The following is a 25,581-nucleotide window of genomic DNA, read 5'->3' as shown; positions in this document are numbered from 1 at the left end:
CACCCCATCATCCAACCACCCAGCTATCCAACCACCCAACTATCCAACCACCCAACTACCCGATCACCCCATCACCCAACCACCCCATCATCCAACCACTCAGCTATCCAACTACCCAACTACCCAACTACCCAACTACCCAACTATCCAACCACCCAACTATCCAACTACTCAACTATACTCAACATCCCATCACCCAACCACCCCATCATCCAACTATCCAACTACCCAACTATCCAACCACCCCATCAACCAACCACCCAACTACCCAACCACCTGACCACCCAACTACCCAACCACCCAACCTCATTACGTCCTTGGGCGTCAGACCGAGGACGAACCAGCATGTAACACAGCACTACAGGAAAAGTATCGTGCACTGAGATGGCATTCAAAAAGTAGGAGGAAAAGCACAGTTCCAGCAAGCTAAGGCCAGTTTGCTTGTGATACAATTCAAAACATTCATGCAACTGAAAGCCAGGGTGCAATCCTCACCACAAAGACTTCTGCACTGCGTGTGTTTCCAATTCATTTCCCTTTGTCAGCTCGGAGGGACCTCCCCAGGTGGAGGCTGGCCTCCAAACATGGGAAATCACTGAAGGAACTGATACCTCGCTGAACTCACGCCTGCTCTCTACTGTACTGCTATCAGAGTTACAAAGCCAGATCCTGCCCAGGCTGATACCCTGGATGCTGTACAGTTGGTTCAGGGCGATGCAGAGCACAAGAGCAGGACTGTCCCAAGGGCAATGTGACTGCCCTTGGGTCACTCCCACCCAATGCTGGGTGGGATGCAGCGGTACAGAGAGAGCAGGGATCAGGACTCCCACCAAAGCAATGAGATTACATTCAGTAAGTCAGCTTTTCAGCATCACGCTGCTGGAAGAAAAGCACAGCAACACTGAGAGCCTGCAATTTCAAATAGCCTTTCAAGACCCTTGTTGAGATTCCATAGTGTCTTAAAGATAATAGCAGAGGTACTGATGGAACTAAATCCTCCAAAAGCAAGGATGATTTCTGCCTTCTGCACCCACAAGGGGACAGAAATGCTTATCAGCCTCGCCGAATTACTTTTATTGAACTTATATCAGAGAAATCCATCACAGCAACGCAAGGTTGAGATTCAGTAGAGACCCACAGTGCTGATACCAACAAGCTCAAGTCTTGGGTACAGCGCAGGTCCCAGCAGCTTTAGGCACTGCACACACCAAAAACACAGAGCTGTCCACCCAGCCATCACACCCAGCTTATTTTCTTTCAGTTTTCCTTTCTGCTGACCCCACACACAGCCATACTTCAGGCTAATGGTGTACAATTTTTAAGTAACGACTCCAAGCTCGAGTTCATTGAACCATTGCTGAAGGGTCTTGTAGGCTTTCCTCTCTAAGTGTGCTTTACGGTTAAGTGGGTGAATCACAAGGGGGAAATAAAAGGGGAATTGATATCATAGCTCCCTCTGGGAAGGAAAAAAATGGAAGGGATGTTTGTGCGGTTCACCCCATATCACAGAAAAAGAGATCTTAAGAGTCACAGCTGTGACAAATGGTGGGAAAAGTTATCGATCTCACAGAATTCATTTTTACTACGAGGCCTGGTACTTTTACTTATTTAATAAAGGCCCGGCGTCAAATCACTGCGAATTCCAGGATTATCTAATTCTATCCAATCTCCTTCAATCACTGATGCTGCAGACTGTGGCAGAACGGGATGCTTGCCCTTTCCCATCTCGGGGGTTCTCTTTGGTTGCCGTGGCAACGCGGCACAAGCGTGAGTACCACCTATCGCATCCATCTCTGGCTAAGGAGAAAGGATGGGGTTACAAGCAGGAGTTTGCAGCCTGATGGGGAGAGATAGGCACAACGGGAGCTGCCATCCCACTGGAATGCACACGCAGCTCTGCATTAGCGAGGCCCTGGGGATATGATGATAACCACGAGCTCCTGGGGGGTAGGACGCCCATAGGGAGATGGCAAACTGCTCCAGCAGCGTGCTCTGCTTTCCTTCAAGAGGAGAGTTTGATAGCGAGGAGCTGTGGGAGTGAAGAGCCCCTGAGCTGTGTTCCCAGTGACCCAAAGTCAAATCATCTCCCCACACTGAGTGGGCATCGGCTGCAAGCCAACAATCAGAGTTAGATGCACGTGCTGGATGACCAGGATGCTACATCCCTCTTCTATCATCAACAGCTCCAAAGCTTTCCTGCTTCTGAATTACCTGGAAATGACTCAAGAAACGTTCTCCCTTCCCAACTGATTGGCACAGTGTAAGAAACCTCACCTGCCCATCACCTTACAGCTACGGAGCAAGGCTGCAATAAGCAGAACCTTTCCTCCCATGCTTAGGAATTCTCTTCTTCCATCCCTCCTGCTCCTCAGACAGGTTACAACAAAACCCTCCATCAGACTGTATTTACGACCCAGGGGAATGTGCAATTTCCTCTCCCTTTTCACTGTTTTGTTGTGTTTCTTTTTTTAATAACAGAGCCAAAAATAAAAGAAAGGAAATGCATTATCCCAGCAGTGGAGGCTGTACATACAGAAGATTTACCTTCAGACAGGAGCAGAATGAGAGCAAAGCAGGGGAGCTGGAGGATGCTCTCCATCCTCCTTACAGACCTGTAACCACAAATAACCCTTTGGGGGATGTCTTTCATTGCCCTTAGCACAAAGTTGGGCTGTGAAGCTTGATGATGAGCTTTCCACTGCCATCTACCAGCAGTGAGGAGGGTGAGCATCTCCAAATGGAAAAGGGCCCGGAGGTGGTGAGAAGAGTGTTGGCACTGTGGAGGTGATGTATGTTGATCTCAGGGAAGGCAGAGATGCCCCAGTGTCAGCACAGCATCTGCTGCACAGCAAGAAGCTCTCCAAATAAAGGGACAGTGCAAGAGGGAAACAGAGCAAGGCAATCCAGAAGGAATAGGGACAGAGAGAGAAAAGGGGGAAAAAGTGATTTTACAAGCATGAAATCCTGAGCAAGCACTGCTCCACCACAAGTGCTCTTTCCCAATGTCTGAGGCAGAAGCGACCTCTCTGATGCTCTCCAACAACCTGAGAAGTTCATCAGCCTCACCAACGTGAACTACTTGGCAGCTGGAAACCTCCAGAAAGGAAAACCAAGAGAGTTTATCAGGGAGTTAATTCTGCTCCTCTGCTCACCTCTGCCATTTGGATCCCGTGTTCACTGAAGGCATTTGCCACCAGGCTCCAAATTAGCACTGATCCCTCTGAATGAGGCCAGCAGGTTTGGATGCAGACCACTGCAAATTAAAACCAGGCGTCTGTGCCCTGAAGCAGCAGAGACAGCCCTAAGCAGTTTAATGACATCTCTAAATAATTTTGACAGCAAAATTACTTATCCTATCTCACCTTTACACTGCCCTTGACACGCTGCTAACAAGACGATGCTGCTTTTGCTGCTTTTATATATTTATTTAGCTACCTTGCATCACTTTCTTTCTCCCCAGGCTGATGGACTTGTGGAGCACAGGGAAGCAGCTCAGCACAGCACTGACATCCCTACAGCAGCAGGTGGGTTAGCAATCCTAGAACCTGGAGCTCCACAGCAAGACAGCATTATTGCCCCAATCTCCTCCTGCATCTCTGCTGTTCACTCGCTGCGATCCAATTAACATTTCCCTTTCCAGAAGCTGCTTAATAACCCACCAAATGGATCCCTGTGCACAACAATGCCTTGCTGGGTGGGCAGAATGCCTCCAGCAGTGCCTCCTGCCCCACTGCCAGCACTCAGGTTTGGGACAGGCTTTTATTAACATGTCCAACTTGGAGGTGCGCAGCCCAACACACCTGAGCAGAGCCTATCTGGAAAGAAAAGGCAGCCCCCAATAAACACAGCTGGGTTAACAGCAATGATCCTAACCTGCATGAAACTAACAAAAATAATAATAAATCAACAAAGAGCTCGTAGGGATGAGAACTTTTACAAGTCTGCTTTACAGAAAAGCTTTCTGCACATCCATAAGGCGGCCCCCAGAGAAGGCAGAGCTGTGAGCACAGACCCCACAGCCCTCCAGCTCCAATCCCAGAGGCTGGAGCAGCTCGGAAAGGCACCCACATCCCATCCTGCTGAACAGACTGAACCCTGTGTCTGCAGCAGCCAGCTTTGCTGTACAGCAGTGGGCAAAGTCCCCTCTGCACAGGGCAGTCCTGCAGGACTGCTGGCTCTGAGGTCCTGGATTCAGGATGAGGGTCCCACTGCCCCCCTTTGTGGCCCCGTTCAGCTCAGTGTTGAGCCCCCCAGGCAAAGCTGTGGACCAACGCCTTCACTCCGGGGGGGGCAGCAGTAGAAAACAGCACCAACAGAACAAACAACAAGGATCACATATAAATCAACTCACCAGCAAAATGCCACCCCAGTAACCAAACAAATGAGCGCAGTCCCTGGCCAAGTTCTGCACAATTACCATGTGTCCTGACACGCAACGAAGATGGAGGAAAAAAAAAAAATGTGCTTTTTCTTTTGCTTGAATGCAGCCGTGCCTGACAGCTTTCTACAAGCTTCCTTCCTCACCTGTGAGCTGAGCCCCAGACCGCAGCATGGGCATCCCCCAAGGAACCCTGCTATGGAAAGGATGAGGAGAAGCCAATGGTGGTCCTATCTCACATCCAGAGGCAGCACAACTCGCATGAAGCACACAGTGAGGGTCCTGCTCCAACATGGGGAACATCACCAGCAAATCTGGGTTGGAACCCACCCAGGGCTGTAGGCAAAGGGTGAACAGGGTGAACTGTGCCAGCCTGCAGCTGACACATGCAGGCATGGAGGAGACTCCTGCTCGCAGCTCACACTGCTTGCCCCCCCGTGTCTCTAAAAAATGTAGGGACTGAGAGTATGGCTTGTCCACCTAGATCTGGAAAACCTCCGGTTTAAGGCTTGGGGGGAGGAGAAAGGAGAAGGGGAAAATCGGTCGGATGGACAGATGGACAAACAGAGGGAGGGAGGGATGGATAGATGGAGGGGTGGACACATGGATAGATGGATGGAGGGAAGGATGGAGGAATGGAGGGAGGGATGGAAAGAGGGATGGAGAGAGGGATGGAGAGAGGGATGGATGGATTGATGGAGGGAGGGAGGAATGGGTGGAAGAACGGATGCATGGAGGGACAGACAGAGGGCGGGAGGGATGGACAGGTAGAAGGATGGACACATGGATGGATGGACAGAAGGAGGGAGGGAGGGATGCATAGAAAGATGGAGAGACAGATAAGACGGATGGGTGGAGGGGACGGATGGAAGAAGGCATGCATGAGTGGATGGACAGATGGAGAGCGGGAGGAACGGATGAACAGACTGAAGCAATGGGGGGTTGAAGGACGGACACACGGACTGACGGACGCCGGCGCGGGGGCGGTCGCTGCCCGGGGCTCGGAGGCGCCAGCGAAGCCGACGCGCCGCGGCTGCTCCCCCTCCGCCTCGCAGGAAACCGGCGGTCGGTGGCGGAGCCCCGGCGCCGGCCGCCGTCTGCAGCTGCAGCAAACGAGCTGCGACGGGGCGGCGGGGCCGGGCGCGGCGGGGGCCGGGCGCCGCTTTCCCCGGCCGCGGCGGGGGAGCCCCCGGCACTGCCGGCCCCGAGGCCCCGGGGGGGCGGCGGGCGGGGGCGGCGCGGCGCCAGGCCGGGCTGCGGGCGGCGGGGCCGGGCTCGGGGCCGCGGCGGGGAGCGGGGGCAGAGCTCGGCCGGGGGCCCAACGGAGGGGGGCGGCGGCGGAAGGCCCCGCGGTGCTCCGGGGCGGCGGCGGCGGAAACGCGATGCGGCGGGGAGGAACGGCCGGGCCGGCTCGGCTGCCAGCACGTCCGAAGCGCGGACGGCCGTCGGTCACCGGGAGACGCGGCGCGCACCGGGAGACGCGGATCGGAAGGCGGCTCTCCAGGGGGTTCCTCCCCACCGCCCCCCTCCCACAAAGCGCCCGGCGGGGAGCGCGAGGAGGCGAGCGCAGAAGGATCTGTTTCTCCTTTCCCAAAACAACGCCGCCCCTCTTTTCCCCTGTCTGAACTTCTCAGATTCGGTTCTATTTTAGAGCCGCTTTTAATACAGCCTTTGTTCCACGCGCAGCTGCCTCCCCCCCGTGCGCGCACGGCATCCCCGCATGGCTATCGACAGCGCTCCCGCTGGGAACGCACGAGGTGGCATTTCGGCCCGAAGCTGTCACACACCCGACTCCACACTGCAGTGAGCTCCGTCCGCACGCAGCATCACGCCCTGCCCCACACGCTCAGAGCAACGGCACAAATCCTGCATGAACGGCTGTGGGAGCAAGCAATGCTGCTGTGGACGGGTCCCTGTGTGAGCTGATGGAATGGGGGGTTGTTGCTCTAAGCCCTTTTCCACATCCATGTGTGCACCTGTATACATTTATAGCAATATGGATGCACATCAGTATCACACAGAAATCATTTACAGCTGCGGTTCCATCATTCAGCACCGTGAAGATGCTCCATGTGTATGAAAGACCATCAGATCACATAGAAACAACAGACGAAACAACAGCTAATTTCAGTGGATTAAAAGAAGGGTCTCCACTGACAGCAGTGCTCTGAGTCACTTCCCAGCCCAAGACCCGTTGGAGTTGCATGAGCATGGCTTTGCAGTCTAGTTCTGATGTTATGGTTATTTCTGGTCTTATGGTTATTTCTGGATGTGACAAAATGCCTTTCATGCTCTACTTGAGTCCATTGATCGCTCCAACATCTTTCTCGAGGAAAATGTGGACAGCACAAAATCCGAAAACCCAAGGAACCCAAACCTGGGTGAAGATCTACAAATACACTGATTGCCACCTATGAAACAAACGCTGTAGAAGCAGTGAGTGCTTAAGATGAGTTTGTTCCCCGTTCAGCTTAACTATAAAAAATCATTAACAGCTCCCAAAGCCCGGCTGCCTCCAACACATGGGTGCGGCCGTAACGCTTCATTCAGCCGTTCTGCACCTCTACCAAACAGAGAAGAAGAAGGAAGGAGCTGCTCAATGCTGTGCCCATGGAGCACAGCTGCAGTGCATCCTTCAGCCCGGCTCCCCCACCTGCCGGCCGTGGGACCAGAACCGCGATCACAGAGGCAGAGAAGGTTGGGATGGGAGGGTGGGAGGTGGAGGAGAGGGGAGATGTCTTAACTAAAGCACATAGTTGAACAATCGTCTTACCACTGGAGACGAAATTCGACACCCAGGGCAATCACAGATTGGAGGATGTACCTGTAAGATTCCTTTGGACATAAGAGTCTTCAAACTTTTCCCTGGGTGCAGAGGAGGAGAAAAAAAAAAAAAATAAAGAAACGAAAAACGATCAGCACCTCAACAGAAGGAAAGTGCTCCGCATTCAGCCCTCCCATCCCTGCTCCCCCCCTTCCCCCCCCCCCGCCCTATGCGGGGCCGCTCCCGCAGCCCGAACCCCCGCGGTTTGCCCCCCGGCTGCCTTCATCCTCCCTCCTCACCCCGCAGATTCAGCGCTCTCCCACAGGCAGCAGCTCAACGCTTTTTTTTCCTTTTTTTTTTTTTAAAGGAGTGCAATAACGATCATTATGAGCGGCCCCTCAAGTTATTCCCCTTTCCTCCAGCGATCAATAAACACGCCGAGGTGTCAGCCACCTCCTAATAGCTCCGCAGCCCCCCGGGCTGCCACCTCCGGCTCTCGCTAATTACATGTCACGCCGCTCTCTCCCCCCCTTCCCCCCCCTCCATCAACCCCCTTTCCTTCCCTCTCCCCCGCTCCGTGGCCGCAGGGCTCCCCCCGCCTCCACCTGCCACCCGCACCGGCCCCGCAAGGAGGAAGGCTGGGGGGGGGGGTTGGGGGGAAGCAAAGCGCAGCTCCGCGTGCGGGAGGTCCCGTAGCGCTCCGCCGTCGGGAACACCTCCCACCACCCCCCCCCTCACCCCCCCCAAACGCCGCCGCTCCGTCCTCACCCTCCGCTCCCCGCGGTGCCCCCGCCGCGCCCCGCAATCCGCCGCGCTCTGCCCGCACGGAGCCCAACTTCTCTCCCGAAGAGAGGAGACGCCTCCCCCCCCCCCAGCCCCCCCCGCACACACACACATACACACACACACGCACACACGCGCGCACACCTCCCCTCCTCCTCTTCTCCTTCCTCCCCCCGCAAACCGGCTGGGAAAAAAACCAAAAAAGAACAAAAAACTTCGCGCAGCTCGGGGTACCCGAGGGGCGGGCGGGGGGGCACGGAGGCACCGCTCGGGTAGTGAGCATCCCGCGGACCCCCCCCCGCTCCGCACAGCCCCGCACGGCCCCGCACGGCTCCTCACCTTTGTGCCTGATGCTGCGCTTCCAATCCTTGGCCGTCTCCCTGCCGCTGACAAACTGGAACTCGTTGGGGGTGAGCCACTCGCCCCGGTAGCGGATGGAGGGTCCTTTGCTCCCCTGGCACAACTTATTGATGTAGAGCAGCGCCTTGTTCTCCCCGCACTCCACCTCGATGCAAGGCTCTCCGTTGTCAAAGAAGGGTTGGAAATCCGGGATGGAGGAGAACCTCTCCAGCATCAGGTCCTCGGGGAGGTGGGGGGGGTGCGGGGGGTGGGGGCTCTCGTGGAAGCCCAGGTACGCGCGGTGGGCGAAGATCTGCTCGTACGCCGGCGGGTGCGGGGCCACCACCGGCATGGCAGCGGCGGCCAGAGGGGCGAGGTAGTCGGGGAGGGTCTCCATGGGTTGGTTGAAGGCCGCCAAGGCCAGCTCTTCCCTGTCAAGTCGCTCCTTCTTGATGGCAGGCATGGTGCCGCCGCGCTCCCCCGTCTCTCCAAAGCGCAGCGGCGGCTCAAACGTCTCCGGCTCAACTTGCCCCGGCTCTGGCTGGAGTTGGGATGGAACGCGCCAGCAGCAGCAGCAACAGCAGCAGCAACACGAGCACCTTTGGCGCCCGGGTGCCGGGGGTGGCGGGGCTCCCCCGGAGCAGCCCACGGGCAGCCCCCCCGGCCCGGCTCCCCAGCGCGGCTCCCACGGAGCGCTTAATGGAGCGGTGCAGCCCCGGGAGCTGCCGTGCGGTGCGCAGAGCTTCCCCTCCGGACTGCAACCTGACATCTCGGAGAGGTCTGTGCCGCCGGAGACATTATTTTGGTTGCAAGAAAAAAAAAAAAAAAAAAAAAAAAAACACACACAACACACGCGCACACACACACACAGAAAAGGGGAAAAAAAAAAAAAAAAAGAAGAAAAAAAAAAAAAGACCCACGCTTATTGATTCCCCCAGATCGACCCACCTTCTCGCCAGGCTGCAGGGCTCCCCGCCGCCCAGCCAGCCCCCTTCCGCCCCCCCCCCCCCCCACCACTTCTCCGCTCTTTTCCTTTCAACTGACACCTGGTTTATTTATTTATATGCCATAATTAAAATTAAACGCTCTGCTCCTCCGCACCGCCCCCCCTCCCCCCCCCCCCCTTCCACCCACCCCCCCAACCCGGCTCTGCCCGCGGGGCTCCGCGCACCGGCGGCGAACTTTCCCGCAGCTCCACCTGCCCCGACCGCCGCCGTTGGGGGGCGGGTGAAAGAGAGGGGTGGGGGGGGGGGGGGGGAAGAAGAAGGTTTGACGGCCGCTCCCGCTTTGACTGGGTTCTGATGGGAAATGCACACACGCGGTCCTCCGGAGCTCCGGGGATCGCCCGCAGCCCCGAACGCCGCCGCTCCCCCCCCCCGCCGGGCACAGCCGGGCTCCCCTCCACGCGGCTCCCGCTGCACGCAGTTCGGGCGCTCAGAGCAAAGCCGCTCCTCCGCCACCACCGCCGCCGCTCCTCGAACTTGGCCCATTTCAACAAGCGGAGGCGCTGGCAAACGGCGCGCCGACGGCGGGGGGGTGAGGGGGTGAACGACGGGCGGCGGGGCTGCGCCGGGGGGGGGGCAGGCAGCACGGCTCCGGCACGGCCATCCCCACCGCCAGCCCGCCCCGATACGCCTGGCACAGCACTGGCAAGCTGCCTCCCTTTCTCTTTTTTTTTTTCTAATTCGTCCTGCTGTGATGGGATGAAGGGAATGGAAATGGTTTCTCGAGGGGGGGGAGGCTGAGCGTAAGGAAAAAGCTTTCTGCACTGGTGAAAAGGCTGGAGTGCCTCCCCATCCCTGCAGGCACACCAGGTCGGTGCTCTGAGCACTGATGGAGCTGTGGGTGTCCTTGTTTGGTGGAATGGGACCAGATGGCTTTTAAATGTCGTCCCTTCCAACTTCAATCCTGTGTTTTCTGTTCGGAGCTGTGGTGGGTGTGCTGTGAGGTTCACCCAGGACAGCCCCATGGGGACAACACGGCCCAACATTAAGTGATGTGGTTGGTGGAGATTTGGTACATTAATGAGACGGAGTTCCCTACCTTTGGATGCTAAATGGGAGCAACTGTGCAGGAGGAAACCTACCTGGAAGTGAAAAGAAAGTATCCCTTAAATACAGCACAAGAGATGCCCCACAAGGTCCTACAAGGTGGCAGAAAGAAGAGAGCTCTGCATCCCATCCCCATCCGGAACAGCCACCACAATTCCTGGCTTTGTCCCAATGTGTCCCTTGTGTTTCCCATCTCCTTGCAGGAGGAGGTGCCAGGTTAACCCTGCCTGCCTGCCAGGGAGGAAAAGATTTGCTCTCATCCCTCCTATCAGTAGGATCTCATGGTGCTCCTCCTGTCCCCTCTGCTCCCAGCTCCTACCACACCTGCTGGTGGTCCATGGTGGGATGAGCCACTGCTTCCCACCCATACAGGTGGGAGCAAACAGCTCTCTGAGGCTCAGCAGGTCTGGGGATGGAAAAAAAGCCCCAAACCTCACACCTCCTGGCACTGCCTGGCCACGCTCCTTCCCCTTGCCTGTTTATCCTCAAGGAATGCAAGCTCTGGGAGCAATCCTCTGGCTTCCAGTTCTAATGAAGGAGGCAGATACACAGACCCATCAAACCCTCTCATTAAGGCTTTCAGGCTTAGGCTCTCATTCTTAATGCCTCCGATTGCTCAAGGTGACAGGGGAAAAATCACTTTCTATTATCACCTAATGAACCAAGAACAATGCTTGGAAGAGGCACTGGGAGATGCAGGCATTGAGGCCACACTCTGAGCAGAAACCTTCCCCCTTTACAGGAAAAGCTGACTGCCCAGAGGGTTTTCCCACTGCAAGTCAGCTGGGTTTCTTTTTCTCTCCAAAGAAATCAGGCTCAAATCTGAACCTGGTCCTAAGTGAAGAGAATATGCTTTGTCTTTGACAGGCAGCATCTACCTGGCTGTGCTTTGATCCTGAACAAACCCGAGCACTTGATGCTATGGGTGGAAGTCGGGCACTGGAAGAGAAGGGCTTTGTGATGGGGATGGTGTGGGCCAGGCTGCTTCCTGCATGCACACAAGGCTTCCTGGCAGAGCTCAGTGATGTTTGGAAGGATTCAGGAGGCACAGGGTCCAGCTGATCCCATCCATCCCTTACAAGCACCGAAACTCACTACCAAGTCCTCCCAGCCCCTCCTGCTGCAATAAAGCACCAGAGCTCTCTCTGGGTGTCCGAATGCATCTGCAGCATCCTGAAGCTGCTCAGCTCCAGTTGAGCTGGCAGGATGAGCATCAACACATTGGCCATCAGAGAGATGCAAGCAAATCCATGCAGGAGTGGTTTAAGAGAGAACCAGGGCTGCTTTGCCAACGCACCACTGGGACGTGTTGTAAGGTCTGGGGGCAGAATCACCAGGTCTTTCTGTGTCTTTCTGTGTTTCCAGGGCACCAGCAAAGTGAACACATCATCCTTCATTTGCTCAGAGAGGCGCTATGGCAGTAAAGGGAATAAAGAGTGATCATTTTCTATCCTCTGGTCCCTCATTTCTGGAATACATCACGCAAGCCTGAAACAAAACCCAGACTTTTTGTTTGTCTCAATGTGTCAACAGGCAGCAAAGAGAGAGCTGTCCTGCAGAGCACATTACAAGAAGAGATTGTGCTTCAAGCTCAAAGTTAACAGATAAGGATTTCCCTCCTCCTTCTGCCACCAGCTTCACAAATTACTTACACTGGACAGGCCTCCATTTCTCTACCTGGAAGAGGAGGGGGAGCCTTTCTAAATGTGACTTGTTATTTAGATGTATAAAAAGAGCACTTAGAGAAATCACCAGCAAAACGAGTTTGCAGTTTCAGCCACTGGACAGCTTCCCTCTGTATTAACTACCTTCTTTGTTGGCCCAGATTGCAATTAAAACCACATCTTTCCCTCTCTACTATTCCTCTCTCCTCAGATGTTATTTATCACTAATTTGTAACTGTTGTGAAAGACGTGAGATATCAAAGCTGTAATGCAGAAGAAAGCTTCCATCAGACTCTTTTTTTTTAATCTTAAAGCCTTTTCTTCTGTGCTACTTTAATCTGCTCCACGGCTAGGAAAAACTCACTCTATCAAAAGATGGTGAAACGATGCTCATGATGCATTAATCCAAAGCCTGGCTGCGTCCCAATGCTTGTAGATCACCCTCTGCCTTGCTTCTTGCCTGCACTCACAGCAACAAAAAGATGCTCTGGAGGACCATCCGTGGGTCTGCAGTCTGCTGCTGGGTTACACCAATAACAAACGAGTGACCATCGAGATGAAGGCAACGCCTGGAGCATCATCTCAGCATCAAATAGGCTACAAAAGAATAAGCTGTGGGCTGCCCCCTCACTCACATGTGTACACAAATGTGCACAGAGAGAGCACAACTGTTTAGACTCAGCAGATGAACTGTTAGCTAATCCTCCAGGAGCAAAGTGTCACAAGGCTCTGGTGTCACCAAGATCTAACTACTTCAGTGCATGCTGGAGAGGTCAAAGTAAAGACTGGGCAGAGCCTGCCCTGACCAATTTAGGAGCTGCTCAAGTTCTGTGCTGCCCAAGCTGGCTTCCAGCTTCCCAACACGTTAATTAGTGCTAATAGATCCGAAAGCCTTTAAATCACTGTGCACCTCTGCAGCCAGGTGCTGTGCTATCCTAATTCTCCTCCTTGCTAGAAATGGGTGTTGAGCAACCGTGCCTGGCACACAGCTGGGCTGCTGCATCTGCACAACTGCTGTCACAGCCATGCTGAACCCCACCTATGGACAGGGCCAGACCCTTTCAATCTCTTTGCAGTGATCTGGAAGAAGTGCAGCTCCCTTGCTTTGCTTCATAACAAATACCCGTGGCCGAGGGAAGCTGCAACTAGTTAGCACTGAGCTTTATTTGTTTGTCACACTTCCAAGCTCCAACTCTGCTGCATGTGGGCTCAGGCATTCCAGCTTCTATTTCTGCCTATTTTGCTTTGCTGTGTGACTGCAGCGATCCACGAAGAGCAGCTCCAGATTTGGGCTCTCTGCTCATAAGCCACCTCCAGAGGTGGGGACGGCCACCAAGCACCAATGCACTGCTGCATGGTACAGCACGAGGGTTACATCTACTCTGCTTCGTGCCCTGAGAAGACAAGAAGAGCTCCAATATTCAACCTGAGGGTCTCTGTGTGCTGGCTGGGGAGAGACAGCATGCTGAAATATTAGCTTGGCTCTATGGGAGCAGTCAGATTTTCAGTTGCAGCCATATGGTAACCTGCATCACGTCCTCCTAACAGATGTGCCAACAGCTGGAGGGGCAGAAAGATGGGTTCTATCACACGTTTCATTTCTCACTGTCCTGGAAAGAGGTAGGAGGAAGCTGGGACCAATGAGGGCGAGCAGTGGAGGGAAGAGATCTTTTCAAGTTCCCCTTTCCCCTTTTAAGTCCATCAGGCATGCAGGCAATCCTCACATGTGCTTTGCACCCAGAAGCAATGCTGGCATTAGCCATAAAGCACTGCACACAGGTTAAGGCTGCGCTGACCCTAAAATAAAAAGCCTAATCCATTGTAAATATCCAGGAGATGCTCAAGCCTATTCCCACCCAACAGCTCATTCTTCCTTTAAGGGAGCCTGTCCCAATGGTCTGGGCTAATTACAGCTACAGCAAAAGTCCAATTAGGATGCACATCTATATGCTAACGAGTGCAAGGCTCTCCCTGTCTCCTGCTAACACCCAAGAGAGCAGACCCAGCACAACTCACCAGGGACTCTGCTGTGTCTGACTGCAAGAATGCTCATTGTTCCCATCTATTGGCATTTTCATTGCAACCACCACCACCACGTTACTGTTCTCAGGAAACAACAAAAGTTTCCCTTTTGCTGGTGGAAGCAAACAGCCCTCCACAACGCTCCCATCCTTCTCTACCACTCACATAAAGAGCTTCAGCTGGCAGTTGCTTCTGTTGCAACAGTGTCCTCCCCAGCCCCAAGAACATGGGGATGCACAGCTGCCATCTCTGAGGGACTGTCAATGGTTAAGCTGACAGCTGGCATGGTGGTGCTTGCTGGAAACTGGCTCTCGGGGTCGGTTCTTAGGCCACAGGCATCATTCCCACCTTGGAAGCTGTTCTGAGAGAGGTATTTTTCTGATCTTATTTTATTACTCGACCGGAGAAAGGCGTTCTATTTGGAATAATAATAGAGATCGTGCTGTTATATCCACTGCACTTTAACTATACCGGTGCTTCTGCAACTCTTTCTCAAGCAGACAGACCTTCCTCAGTCCCTGCTGATGGTCTTGGAGTTCTGCTCAGACTCATTGCTGCAGTAGGGAGTGAAAAAGGTCACTAAATCAGCAAACCCAGTGACTGGAATAGTGGGACAGCAATGGGATGCAAGCTTAACGCAATTCTTGAGCAGGAGGGAGGCAGCACTCAGTTCTGCACACCATAAAACTTGAGTGAGAAAGGGATGAAACCTCAGGGACACGCAGGGGAAGGAAAAAGGGTATTCAGGAGACCATATAAAAGAACCCTACTGATAGCTGCATGGGGACAAGGAGGAGAATGGTGACCCAAGCACTCCTCCAGCTGCACACAAAACATTCCCCTGCTGCTGTCCTAAGGACTGATGCATGTCACTCTTTCCATCAGCTCCCCAAAACCCCCCAGCAGCAGCATCCGGAACCCCAATCCAATTAGAAAGCAAAACACAGGCAGATCAAAGAGTTCCCCAGCTCTCCTGAGAACGAGTCGGAGCGTGGGATAATTAGTAGCTGCTGACTGCTTCTAAACCACCTCTCATGTTAGCCTCTCCTTGGCCTTCTCACCTGCATGGGCAGCCCCTTCCAGCCCCCTCCATGCTGTCACTCTTTCAGGATGGATAACACAAAGGGGGTACAGGTGGTGCCCCTCAAAGCAAGGCCGTTTCCCCCCCCTGTGCTGTGGCAGTTCTCCAAAATGCAGGGGCACATCCTGATAAATCACTCCCATCGCATCCCTTGGGGCAGGCCCACATCACAACAAGTCTCATGGGGGGGCTGCAGGCACGCAAACCAATCCTGTGCACGAGCAGTCTGCATGCAAAGAAACACACACAGAAATAAAGCCGACCTGGGAAGCACTAGGAGAGGAGGAGATCTCTAGGTTATAGGCACCCAGGGAACGTTGCTCAGCCAGTAACAGCACATAAGCTCAGCTCAGGGGTCGTTTTTATCTTAGACCTCCCAACTTTCCATACGGTGACTCAACAGAACTACAACCAATGCAAATCACCAAATCACAGCGTGGGGATTTTGAGCAGAAAACGCTCAGAAGCAGCAGCAAGCTGTACAGCTGCACGTGTGTGCCAGAGCAGCACGGCCGGCTCTCACCAGCCCCAAACTGCACAATCACAGTGCCTGCAGCCCTCCCCGGGCAACCGCGGGCAAATATCAGGCTGTGCATTATGCAGATCCTGAGTAAGGATGTGCCCATCGGTGCCAGGAGCCTCAGCCCCCCCCCACTGCAAGCACGCAGGCTGAGAGCCAACGCTGCCTCTAGCTCCACCAAAGCGAACCGCTCTCAGCAGCAGATTCCTCGCTCTCCATCTCAGCTCCAGCCTGCCGGAACCCCGCAGCCCCCCGACACGCCGTTCCCATCCATCTCCCTCCAAACCGGGCAACAGGGACCGACCGGCTGCCGGCCGGCCCCGTCGCTGCTCGGGAACCCCCCAGGAGGACCCCCCCGCCCCCCCCCCTCCCCTCGCCGCCGCCGCCGCCGCCACGGCTTGCTGGCAGCAGCCCCGGAGCCGCAGCGCTGCCGCCGGGGAGAGAGGTAATAAATAACCCGGGGAGCGCGGCGCGGAGCCCGGCGGGCGGCGCAGACTCTGACCTGACAAATACCCACTGGAAAATCAGCACCTCCCGCCCCCGGGAGCCTGGAGCCAGCCCCGGACCGGCCCCAGACTGTGTGTGTGTGTGTGTGTGTGTGCGGGGGGGGGTTGGTGGCTGAGCAAACAACGCGGAGCTGAGCAGCCAGACGGCCCCGCCGCCCGCCCCGTCGGGTTGCGCCGTGCAAAGCGGGCGGGGAGGGCATGGCTGCGCACATGCACACGCTATACATACACAAATACACGTCTATACGAGCGCACTGTGCTCTCCCCGTCGGCCCGAGTTGAATTCCCAGCCCCCCCGCCGCTTTGACGGAGGTGGGGTCTGGCAAACAGCGCCCAACCCGCAGTGCTTCGGGTCCCCCCTCCGCATCCCCAACCTCACCTGCACCGCCGGGAGACAGCACGGCACCCAGGGGGACGAGCAGGGAGGGGGCGGCCGCTTGATTTTCTGCTCTGTGCAATAAAGTGTGATTATAAGGAATGTAAGAAGGAGCACAGCTTGAATTCCAATTGGTGGAGAGCCTGTTGTTAACCATCAGGGAACTATTTATTCTCTAGCCTTACTGATGCTCCTTGGTCAATAATGATAAAGGGGGGAAAAAAAAAAAAAAAAGAAAGTTGAAGCCATTATAAAGAGGCAATCGAATTAGAGGGAGCAGCAACAGCCCCCTAGGAATCCATGCTCCCCTCAGGTCATGGCTGGAGCGCTCAGGCTGCTGCCTGCTGTCAGCACAGACTCTGTGCCCTGCCAGAAATGAGCCATTCCTCAGCACCTGGTGGCCATTGGGGACACAGAGCAGCCCCAGCTCTGAGCCATCTCTGGAGGCATTTCATCCCTAAAGCAAACGGCTGGAAGAGGAACAGAACGTGTCTGTGGATGCTCACACACACACACTGCAGATATGTGTGCCCCAAGCCCTGCTCTGCTCACACAATGTGACAATTTGCTGCTTCCATCCCAGAGCCTCCAGTCACCATCAGTGGACAAAGGTCAGCCCCGTCCCAAACAGCCCATGCACTCCAAAGCCCCGTTCTTTCTTGTATTACTGAATTCCACACGTGCTTTGCCAACGTTTCAAATAGGATCAGAGTCACGCCAAGCCAGCTTTAGAAACCTGTGGCATCCAGGCTGGCTGCCAGATCCCAAAACCCAAATACAGTGCAGGAACCAATGCAGGGAGGGACCCACACGGCTCCCACCACCCCACACAGGCGATCCACACCCATTCACAGTGCAAGAATGTCTGCTCCCATGTCATGGTCCTAAGGGATGGGTTGGGGTTGGACTTGGGGATCACAGCAATCTTCTCCAATGCGAATGATTCCATGGTTTATGATCTTCCCTCTCTGTTTTTTTTTTTTCTCTGTTATCAGCTGCTGTCTGGACTGGCATTTCCAAAGTCTCCTTCTCAGACAGCTCCATCTCCATTCCATTTCTTTGAACACACCAGTTGCAGCCTGCAGGGCAGGTTCTCTGCTCCAGCCTTCCAGCCTGGGGGGCTGTGCAGTTCTCTTTGCACACAGACAAGGGAATGTCCAGGGTTCAGCTCCCCCCTGAGCAGCACAGTTGGAGATCAGGGCACCTCTGTGCCAAAGCCAGGCAGGAGGTTCCTTCCCAGATGCTACTGGCACCCAGCATCACTTCCTTCATCTCTGTTACCTACAGTACATACCAACATGTAACACTGCCTCGTAGGATGTTCTATCAGTGCAAATGTCCCCAAATTTTGCACTGTTTGAAGAGCAGCACAGAGTGAAGCTGTCAGGAAGCAATCCAGGAAAGGTCCTCCTCCCCAGCACAAGGATCAGCTTTCAAGGAGCTCAATGAATCTCTTCTAATAGGCAAGATGAAAATGAAGATGCAGAAGAACAAGCAGGAGAAAGGAGGGCTGTGATTTCCCTCCTGGCCAGCAACAAGCAGCTCCCATTGGTGCTGCAGTGCAATGGGACCACAATGCTGGACAAAAGCTGGATGCATCACCTTGGTACAAACGAGCCCAAGGCCTTCTGCTGAAGCCAAGCCATGAGGCTTGTTATGGCTTGGAAGAAAAGTGAGACTTTGCTGCTTCAGGGCTGCATGCTGGGAGCTCCCTGGGGACAGGGGTATCAATCTTAATAAAGCCACGGCGTGGCAGATAAATCATAATAAGGAATAACGATATATAATAAGGATGAATAATATTAAGAGGATCGTGTGAGAGAGAGAGCCTGCATGCCTGCAAACACAGCAGTGCCAACACAGAGGTGCAGAGAAAAGAGAGCTGTTACTGTATTTCAAAGGGAACATATTAGCCACAAGCAAACAGTGCAAGGGAGGGACTGCTCAGCCCTCTGAACGTGTATTGAAAATGCAGATAAGCCCAACGTTGAGATCCAAGAAAAAATGTATTTATCACTGTTATTAACAATAATAGAAATCAAACCAACTTTAATAGCAGGCTGGGTTTGATGCATTCCCCAAATAGGAGGATTTATTAGTTTAAAGCCCGTGTATTTATTTGTTTTCCTCTCTCTCCAGTCCTGCCCCTCTTCCAACCCTCTTGAATTTTTAATGCACCATTTCTAATGTCAGACGTTTTTCTTGTGAAGGTTTTTCTGACATAACTTTATATCGCTACATCCTTCTGCTGTTGCCATTCCCCATCCTTGTTAGAGCCTCCGCTCCCCTAATGAACCTCATCTCCTGCCTGGATAATAAAAGCAAATGGATACGGGGCTGGAGACAAGCCACAGTGAGGTGTGTGCATGTTTGTGTGCTCAGGAGTGCAGTGACGCCCAAGCAGGGCAGCACCAACCTGCTCTCCTGTCCCTGCATGGCTGTGTGTGTGTGTGTGTGTGCACGCTTTGCACAGATGCCATTTCACAGTCGTGCACTGACGGTGCAAATGGAAGGAGATGGGAAGGTGTGCACGCTGCAGGAGCCAGGAGTTTGAGATTTCCCATTCAACAAAGCACCAGGATGCACAGAAGCCCAGTGGTTCTTAGCACCTTCATCTCAGGGTTATCCTGATGGAGTTTTGCAATGATAACCAATGGCTAAGAGCCCACCTGCCCCTCTGTGCCTCCCAGCCTTAGCGAAGAGCAGAACATCCAACCTCCACCATCCTCCTTTAGTTTCCATCCACGGAGGCTAACATATGTAATGTTTCTACAACTTCTGCTATTCTTCCAGCTGTTGAGAAAGCTCAACAATGGAGCTGGGTCTCCTGTTGCCATTGGGACACACAGCTTTTAAACACCCACATGAACACCACATGCATTTGTGACTCCAGCACTGCCCTGGACCTTTAAACCCCCAAAATCTCCATCTGGTCCTTGACAGACAGACTCTAAAATTCAACACCCAGCGCCGTTCTGTCTCCGTTTGGCTGACAATGAAGCACGCTTTACACTGCAATCTTAATTGAAATTTCAGGTAGAAATAAATGTAGCCACCTCTCGTTCCCTAATGGATCCCTGAGCTGCTTCCTCACTCTGTGACCATTCCTGGCACGACAAGCAGTATCTGTTTTAAAGAAGGCCATAATTATGAAGTCTGTGGGTAAGTGCAAGGCAGGACAGCGACGCGATGCCATCCTTACCTGACCAGAAAAGCTGGAGCAGCAGGGCTGAGCAGGCAGGGAAATGCATGCTGCAATGCAAGAACTGCTCCTTTCGCTCCCTGCTTCCCTTCTACTTTGGATGCTGCTCTGAATGGCCATCCCTAGCACAGGACAAGGCATGCCACCAATCCCTGGCCAAGAGCACCGTGCCCTGAGGTCATCATTAGGTGCTTGTGTGGAGTTGGGAGCCAGCCTTCTTCCAGGGAAGAGGAACACTGTATGCTGGATCTGTCTTGAGTTCAAAGCACACACCTCTTCCTGGTAGAACTGCACATCTGCTGGCTTTCTGGACCACAGCTAACGTGCAATGAAGTAATTCTGACAGCAGCTCGCAGTGACAGCTGCCCATGGTGTCTCACACATGGTAAGGTGTGTATGTGAGCTTGCTCTTGTAAAGCCTTCTCACCATAAAAGACCTCCTCCAAATCCAAATGAACATGCCTGTCCCAAGGCAAGTACTGACCGAGGAGAAGAGAGCCCTGAAAACCACAGTGAAATTAAGACAAAGCTGTTGGTTTTGCACCAGACAGACCCCTGCAATGGGTGGCAGAACAAAGGCAAGAAGGGAAAGAATGGGTCCTTCATGAGGATGGGTGGATCACAGAAGAGGAAAGAGCGACACAACCAAGAGCTTTGGAGGGAAGAAGATATTTTCCCCTGAGCAGACAATGAGACCAGCAGTGTTATGCTCTAAGAAAAACAATGGACTCAACAGCAAAGCAACAGCTGCACAGTCTGCAGACCAATTATTTAAATGGGTGGAAATGCATGTAATTTTTTGAGGGGATGATACCTTTTTTGCTCCAGTAGGCATCCAGCCAGCCAGCCCTGCTGCAAAGACCCCATTCCCTGAGATGCTACAGACACCCAGCAGGTTCCCAGCTGCTGCAGGGCACATCCCAGCCATCTCTGCTTTAAATGCTTAGGAGGTGCAGGCTGCAATGTGTTAATATGCAAAGTGTGCCTGCCTTCCCAATTAAATGGAAAATGCTATGATTAAAACCAGTCAGAAGATATTAGATGGATAGTGCTGAACTGTGGGCTTTACTTCTTACACGCTGCAGCCCCATAGGAGTGCTGATGGAGTACATGCCAGGGAGATTACCAAAGGTGAAACAGAGCTGGGAATGGAAAAACGCTTCATAAGAAGGGGAAGAAAATGAGGTAGGGCTGCATTAACACAGAACCTCATCCTGGTCTTTGTGGATCACAAACCTCTGGGAGGACACTGTGCATCGCTGCTCCTAGAAACCAAATTTTGGTGCATCGTTTGCAGGGGAGAACACCATAGAAGTGGAACAAATCGCAGCACGAGGCTCCTGAGCTTCACCCTTAGAGCTGAGTGGGACGGGTCCTTCCTATGCCCCATTTCCTTCTTAGCATCAGTGCTGAGTTCTCCTCTACCACCCATCTGGGACAGGAAGAGAAATCACAGCGGAGCAGTGCAGCACGCCGGATCATTACAATGAAACCCGTGAAGATGAGAAGATAAAGCAAGAAATGTTAATAACTGATTGGAAAGTCCCCTCTGCCTTGCTGGGAAGGGTTCTCCCAATCACCTGCATGGCTCTAACCCTCCTGGCTGTGCTCTGCAGCTCAGCCCCAGGCCATGCAGCCTCGCTCTTGCTGTGCCTGCGAGCACTGCTGCTCCCTGTGCCCGTGTTTCATGACGTGCATTTAATTAACAGTGATGGCAAAGTCAGGTGTATTTATGGGGACTTCTCATCCTCACACTTACAGCTGCAGTTGCTATGGCTTTCCTACCGGAGTTTGCTCTTTCCTCCCCACCCCCACCACGTAACGTGCACCAGAATAAAGTCTAATAAATTCTGCTGTGTAATTGGCTGTATATTTTAGGAGTCCATCCATCCCGGTGCTGTGAAAACAGAGGCCCTCAAAAATACACTGCGAGGACAGAAAGCTCTCAATGGGGGGGTGGGGGGAGGAGGAGAGTCCAAAGCTCTCTGCTGTTCTGACAGCACTCAGGAGGATAACAGGGATGGTGCAGTGACAGCACTTGGTAGCCTCAGTGTACCATTGCATGGCAGCATTCCCTGCTGCCAGCTGTTTGTATGGTTCTGCACGAGCATCCTCACCTGGTACCAGTGTGGGGAAGTCTCCCTGCATGGCCAGATTGACACAGAGCTGAAGAAAGGTCATCCATTACTTCTGGGGGAAAGAATCCAAACAGAATGCTGTAAAACAAGGAGGGGGGCAGAAATGAGACAGCTTTCCTATGGGCTGCTCGTCCGAGTCGAAGGAGAAAAAGCAAAAAGGATGGAAACACCAGAAAACACACAGCATTGCACCCAGCACTGTATGTCTGAATAACACCGCCCAAACTCTTCTATTTCTCAGTCATTTCTCTCCCTCCATTCACAATTTCCCACATTCTATGTTCAAGCCCAACGTTAATGTCATTTAAACACCACCTTTTTTGTTTCCTCTCCTGCAGGTTTCTGATTTCCCCTACTGGTTAAGCTCTCCAAAAAGCTGCCCTACCTCCACCATGAGAATAAAACACCCCCCTGGCAGCAGATAGCTTTATTCTGTTGATCACAAGGCTGCCAGCCCCGTTTGTGACTGGACGTGAGATCTCCAAATCTGGATTTATGCGTGGCAGCAGAACGGCGGGTCAATGAGATTACAAGGATGTTCATCAGAGAGCTGGGAGGCAGTTGGAGCTGCATGGTTCTGTGGTGATTGGGAGTTCAGTATGACACAACCAGCATTAATGAAACCCTGGTGGTCCCCGAGAACATTATTCATTATTACAGCCCTCACCAACACCCCTTCAACCAAAAGGGGGGGGGGGGGGCAGCTTCACCCCCCCCCTCCCTATTCAGATGAAGCCATCTGGGAGATAGCACTGCTGATAATGGACTGAGTTAACAATAGGAGCACTTTATCATATTTTTCATTCTGAGGGTGGTGATGCACTGGAACAGGTTGCCCAAGGAGGCTGTGGATGCCCCATCCCTGCAGGCATTCAAGGCCAGGCTGGATGTGGCTCTGGGCAGCCTGGGCTGCTGGTTGGTGACCCTGCACACAGCAGGGGGGTTGAAATGAGATGATCTTTTCAACCCAGGCCATTCTATGATTCTAGGATATGCTGCACACAATGAAAATGGGGCTCCTGGACAAAGCCTCACCCCACACACCTCCAGCACAGGGCTCAGTGAGCCCAGCCAGGTCATGCAAGCTGAGCCACAGCAAACTCTAAGGTAGTTTGGTTAGGTTACGGTTAGACTTGATGATCTTTAAGGTCTTTTCCAACCTGAGCTATTCTATGATTCTAAACCCCACATTATCCTCTTCCCTCTTTCAGGGACTTCATTTTCCATCCGTGCCCCTTTTCTTCATTATCATCACCTAGAGATTTTAACTCAAGACCACAGGATGCAACCGTGCTGGTGAGGAAGACTCCAAACCTCACAGCCGCGTGGGCTTCATCTGAATAAACCAGATTCTCACCTCATACCGTGCAAGCAGAGGCTCCCCTGGCCCAGCTATAGGGCTGTGATGCTTCACCCCAGCACACCCTGTACCACTGCAGAGCACGTGGAGGGCAATGCTTCGGGGTTGGACCGGCTGCAGCATTTATATAAATAAAAGCAGCAGCAGCAAAGCGCCGCCAGCGCCGCTCTGATTACAGAGCCATTCATTTTCTGGTCGTTAATAATTTGTGCAATAAAAGATTGCGTGCCTTTCTGAGTTAGTAGGAGTTATTGGCACAAATTTCCCTCCGCGCTGGTGTGAGTCTGTGCTTGGAACATAAATTATGAGTTTCTTATCACACTCCTCCTCATTTTTCATGCTGCCATGGTTGGATCGCCAGCGGCCCCTCTGTCTCAGTCTTATTTTATGCAGCAAGAGAAGGCAGAGAGGATGGTTATTCCATTTTTAATTACACAAACCCCGTCTGCACTGCCTCCCTCCTCAGCCCCCTCCCCAGCTGCATAACGAGGGTGCCCACAGCTGCAGGTGCTCCTCACTCAGGTGATGCTTCACCCACATTTTCCAACTATTTCCAGGTCAGGGGATGGAAATGCACGAAGCACTGAGACTCATTTAAAAGCTATGGAAACATCCTTCTCGTTTCTCTGATACTGAAACGCTCGTTAGTGACGCTAATTGTTTTGTTAAACATGGCAGCTCACACATAAACCACACCAACATCCCTGGACCTTTCCAGATGTCAGCCTGATGGCTTTGTGCATTCAGAGCATCTCTTTCGGCGGTGTCCCCGGAACGTTTGCACCAACATCTGCTCAACTTCCAAAGAAGTGCTGACAGCCTCAGACGACAGAACATGTCTGGCATCTCCAGCCGTGCTTGCCAAGGGCTGTGCAAACCCCACGCTCCCGCAGATAAGTGCACTCATAAAATCACAGAGTCATTAAGGTTGGAAAAGACCGGCAAGATCACCCAGTCACACCACTGACTCACCCCCACCGTGCCCACTGATCACATTCCATGCCACAGATACCCACATCTGCGTCCCTCAACATGCAGCTCTGGATGCTCAGCCACTAATACAGAATCACAGAATCGTTAAGGTTGGAAAAACCCACTAAGACCACCTGGTCCAACCACCCACCCATCCCCCCCGTGCCAGTCAGGAGCTGCAGCACCAGCTCTGCCTTCTCTTTGCTGCACTCATTGATGGAGAGTGCTTTTCTCTGCAGCACTTCTGCACCCACGCTGCCTAACCTCCATCCTTTTCCCCTCCCCTGATTGCAGCCTCTGCCTCCCTGGCTCCACACTGGGAATACCATCCCATGGTGGGCAGCAGGAGGACTGTGCATGCTGGAGTTGTCTGTGAGAAGGCCAACAAGCACTTGGGGAGCTGCAGGATGGGGTCACAGTGAGCGCTATTCAGCCTCACCGAGTGTTTTCTCCTGCTAAGTGCAAGTGGCCCTGCGGAGGCCCTATGGTGCCCATCAATAACGGAGTGATGTGACACACTTAGGGCACCTCTGTGTACATATATATGCTTTAAGGAAGGCGTGCTGCCCCACTGCAAGAGGATTTATATCGGGGGCCTTGGGCAGGCGTAGCACACGCATAAGAGCGCAGTGTCACTTGGAGAGTGATCCATGGCCCAGTGCTTGGCACGTCTCTGGTGATTATACCACACTGGTGAGCCACTGATCATCTCCAAGTGATGCTTATGTCTGCAGGGTAACATCCAACACGTCCACCAGCCAGGCTCCAGATGCCCGCCCTGAATTCCCTTCCTCCCCAGCACAGCTAGCTGCTGCTGGCCACCAGCACTGCCAGCCCCAGCTGCCATGAGCACATATAAAACTAACAGAAATAGAACGCAGTTGCGTGCTTTCTCACCTCTCACATCATTATTCCAAGTTGGGAATACCGGCATCACAGAACAAAGGTTCCAAGTTCCCAGCTGCAGCCTGCGACCTCTGGCACAAAATGGCACTAACAGACACCGAAAATGACCTTTCCATTAGCAGAAGCAATCATTCTGCATCGTGTGCCTTCTGGCTACGAGGCACAACTCCTGGGCTCTGCCCATATTCTCTCAGATTCCCATTCTGTTTGCCAGCACCGCTCTGATTTTTTTTTTCTGTTCCCACCTTGGATTCTCCGGGTTTAAAGCCGTGGACCAAACTGAGAATCCAGGCTGCAAACCACCCCCTAAGTCCCCAGAAAGGGAGATCCTCGTCACCTTGTTCCCAAGAGGGCAGCTCTTCAACCATCAAGCCATTCAGGTTGGAAAAACCCACTAAGATCACCGAAGCTGTGCCCACTAAACCACGTCGAAATGATGCCTTTCCCCACATCCCTTTCTCTTTTCCCTGCAGCCAGAGTGCCACTGCTTTATTTCACTGCTGGGAGCCAGGGAATCAC

The 25,581-nt window shown here is 53.3% G+C and overlaps 1 protein-coding gene across 4 annotated transcripts in view; it reads right to left on the bottom strand.

Annotated features, from left to right (window-relative positions):
- SAMD11 (sterile alpha motif domain containing 11) overlaps positions 1–25,581 on the bottom strand; it is a 118,795-nt gene that overhangs the window by 53,165 nt on the left and 40,049 nt on the right. The window contains exons 8-11 of one of the 4 annotated variants that reach the window (XM_090123050.1): positions 21,804–21,902; positions 10,308–10,350; positions 8,265–9,044; positions 7,152–7,243 (exon numbers count right to left, since the gene is read on the bottom strand). In XM_090123050.1, coding sequence (XP_089979176.1) covers positions 7,152–7,243; positions 8,265–9,033 — 861 coding nt within the window. In that variant the 5' untranslated portion in view covers positions 9,034–9,044; positions 10,308–10,350; positions 21,804–21,902. Of the gene's footprint in view, positions 1–7,151; positions 7,244–8,264; positions 9,045–10,307; positions 10,351–21,803; positions 21,903–25,581 lie in introns of those variants that run through there. The other 3 variants (XM_090123049.1, XM_090123051.1, XM_090123048.1) reach the window with 3 other exon arrangements.

The sequence above is a fragment of the Phasianus colchicus genome, chromosome 22 (assembly GCF_987193195.1).
Source record: "Phasianus colchicus chromosome 22, bPhaCol1.hap1.1, whole genome shotgun sequence".
Taxonomy (NCBI): domain Eukaryota; kingdom Metazoa; phylum Chordata; class Aves; order Galliformes; family Phasianidae; genus Phasianus; species Phasianus colchicus.
This window is presented reverse-complemented; position numbering and strand designations above follow the sequence as displayed.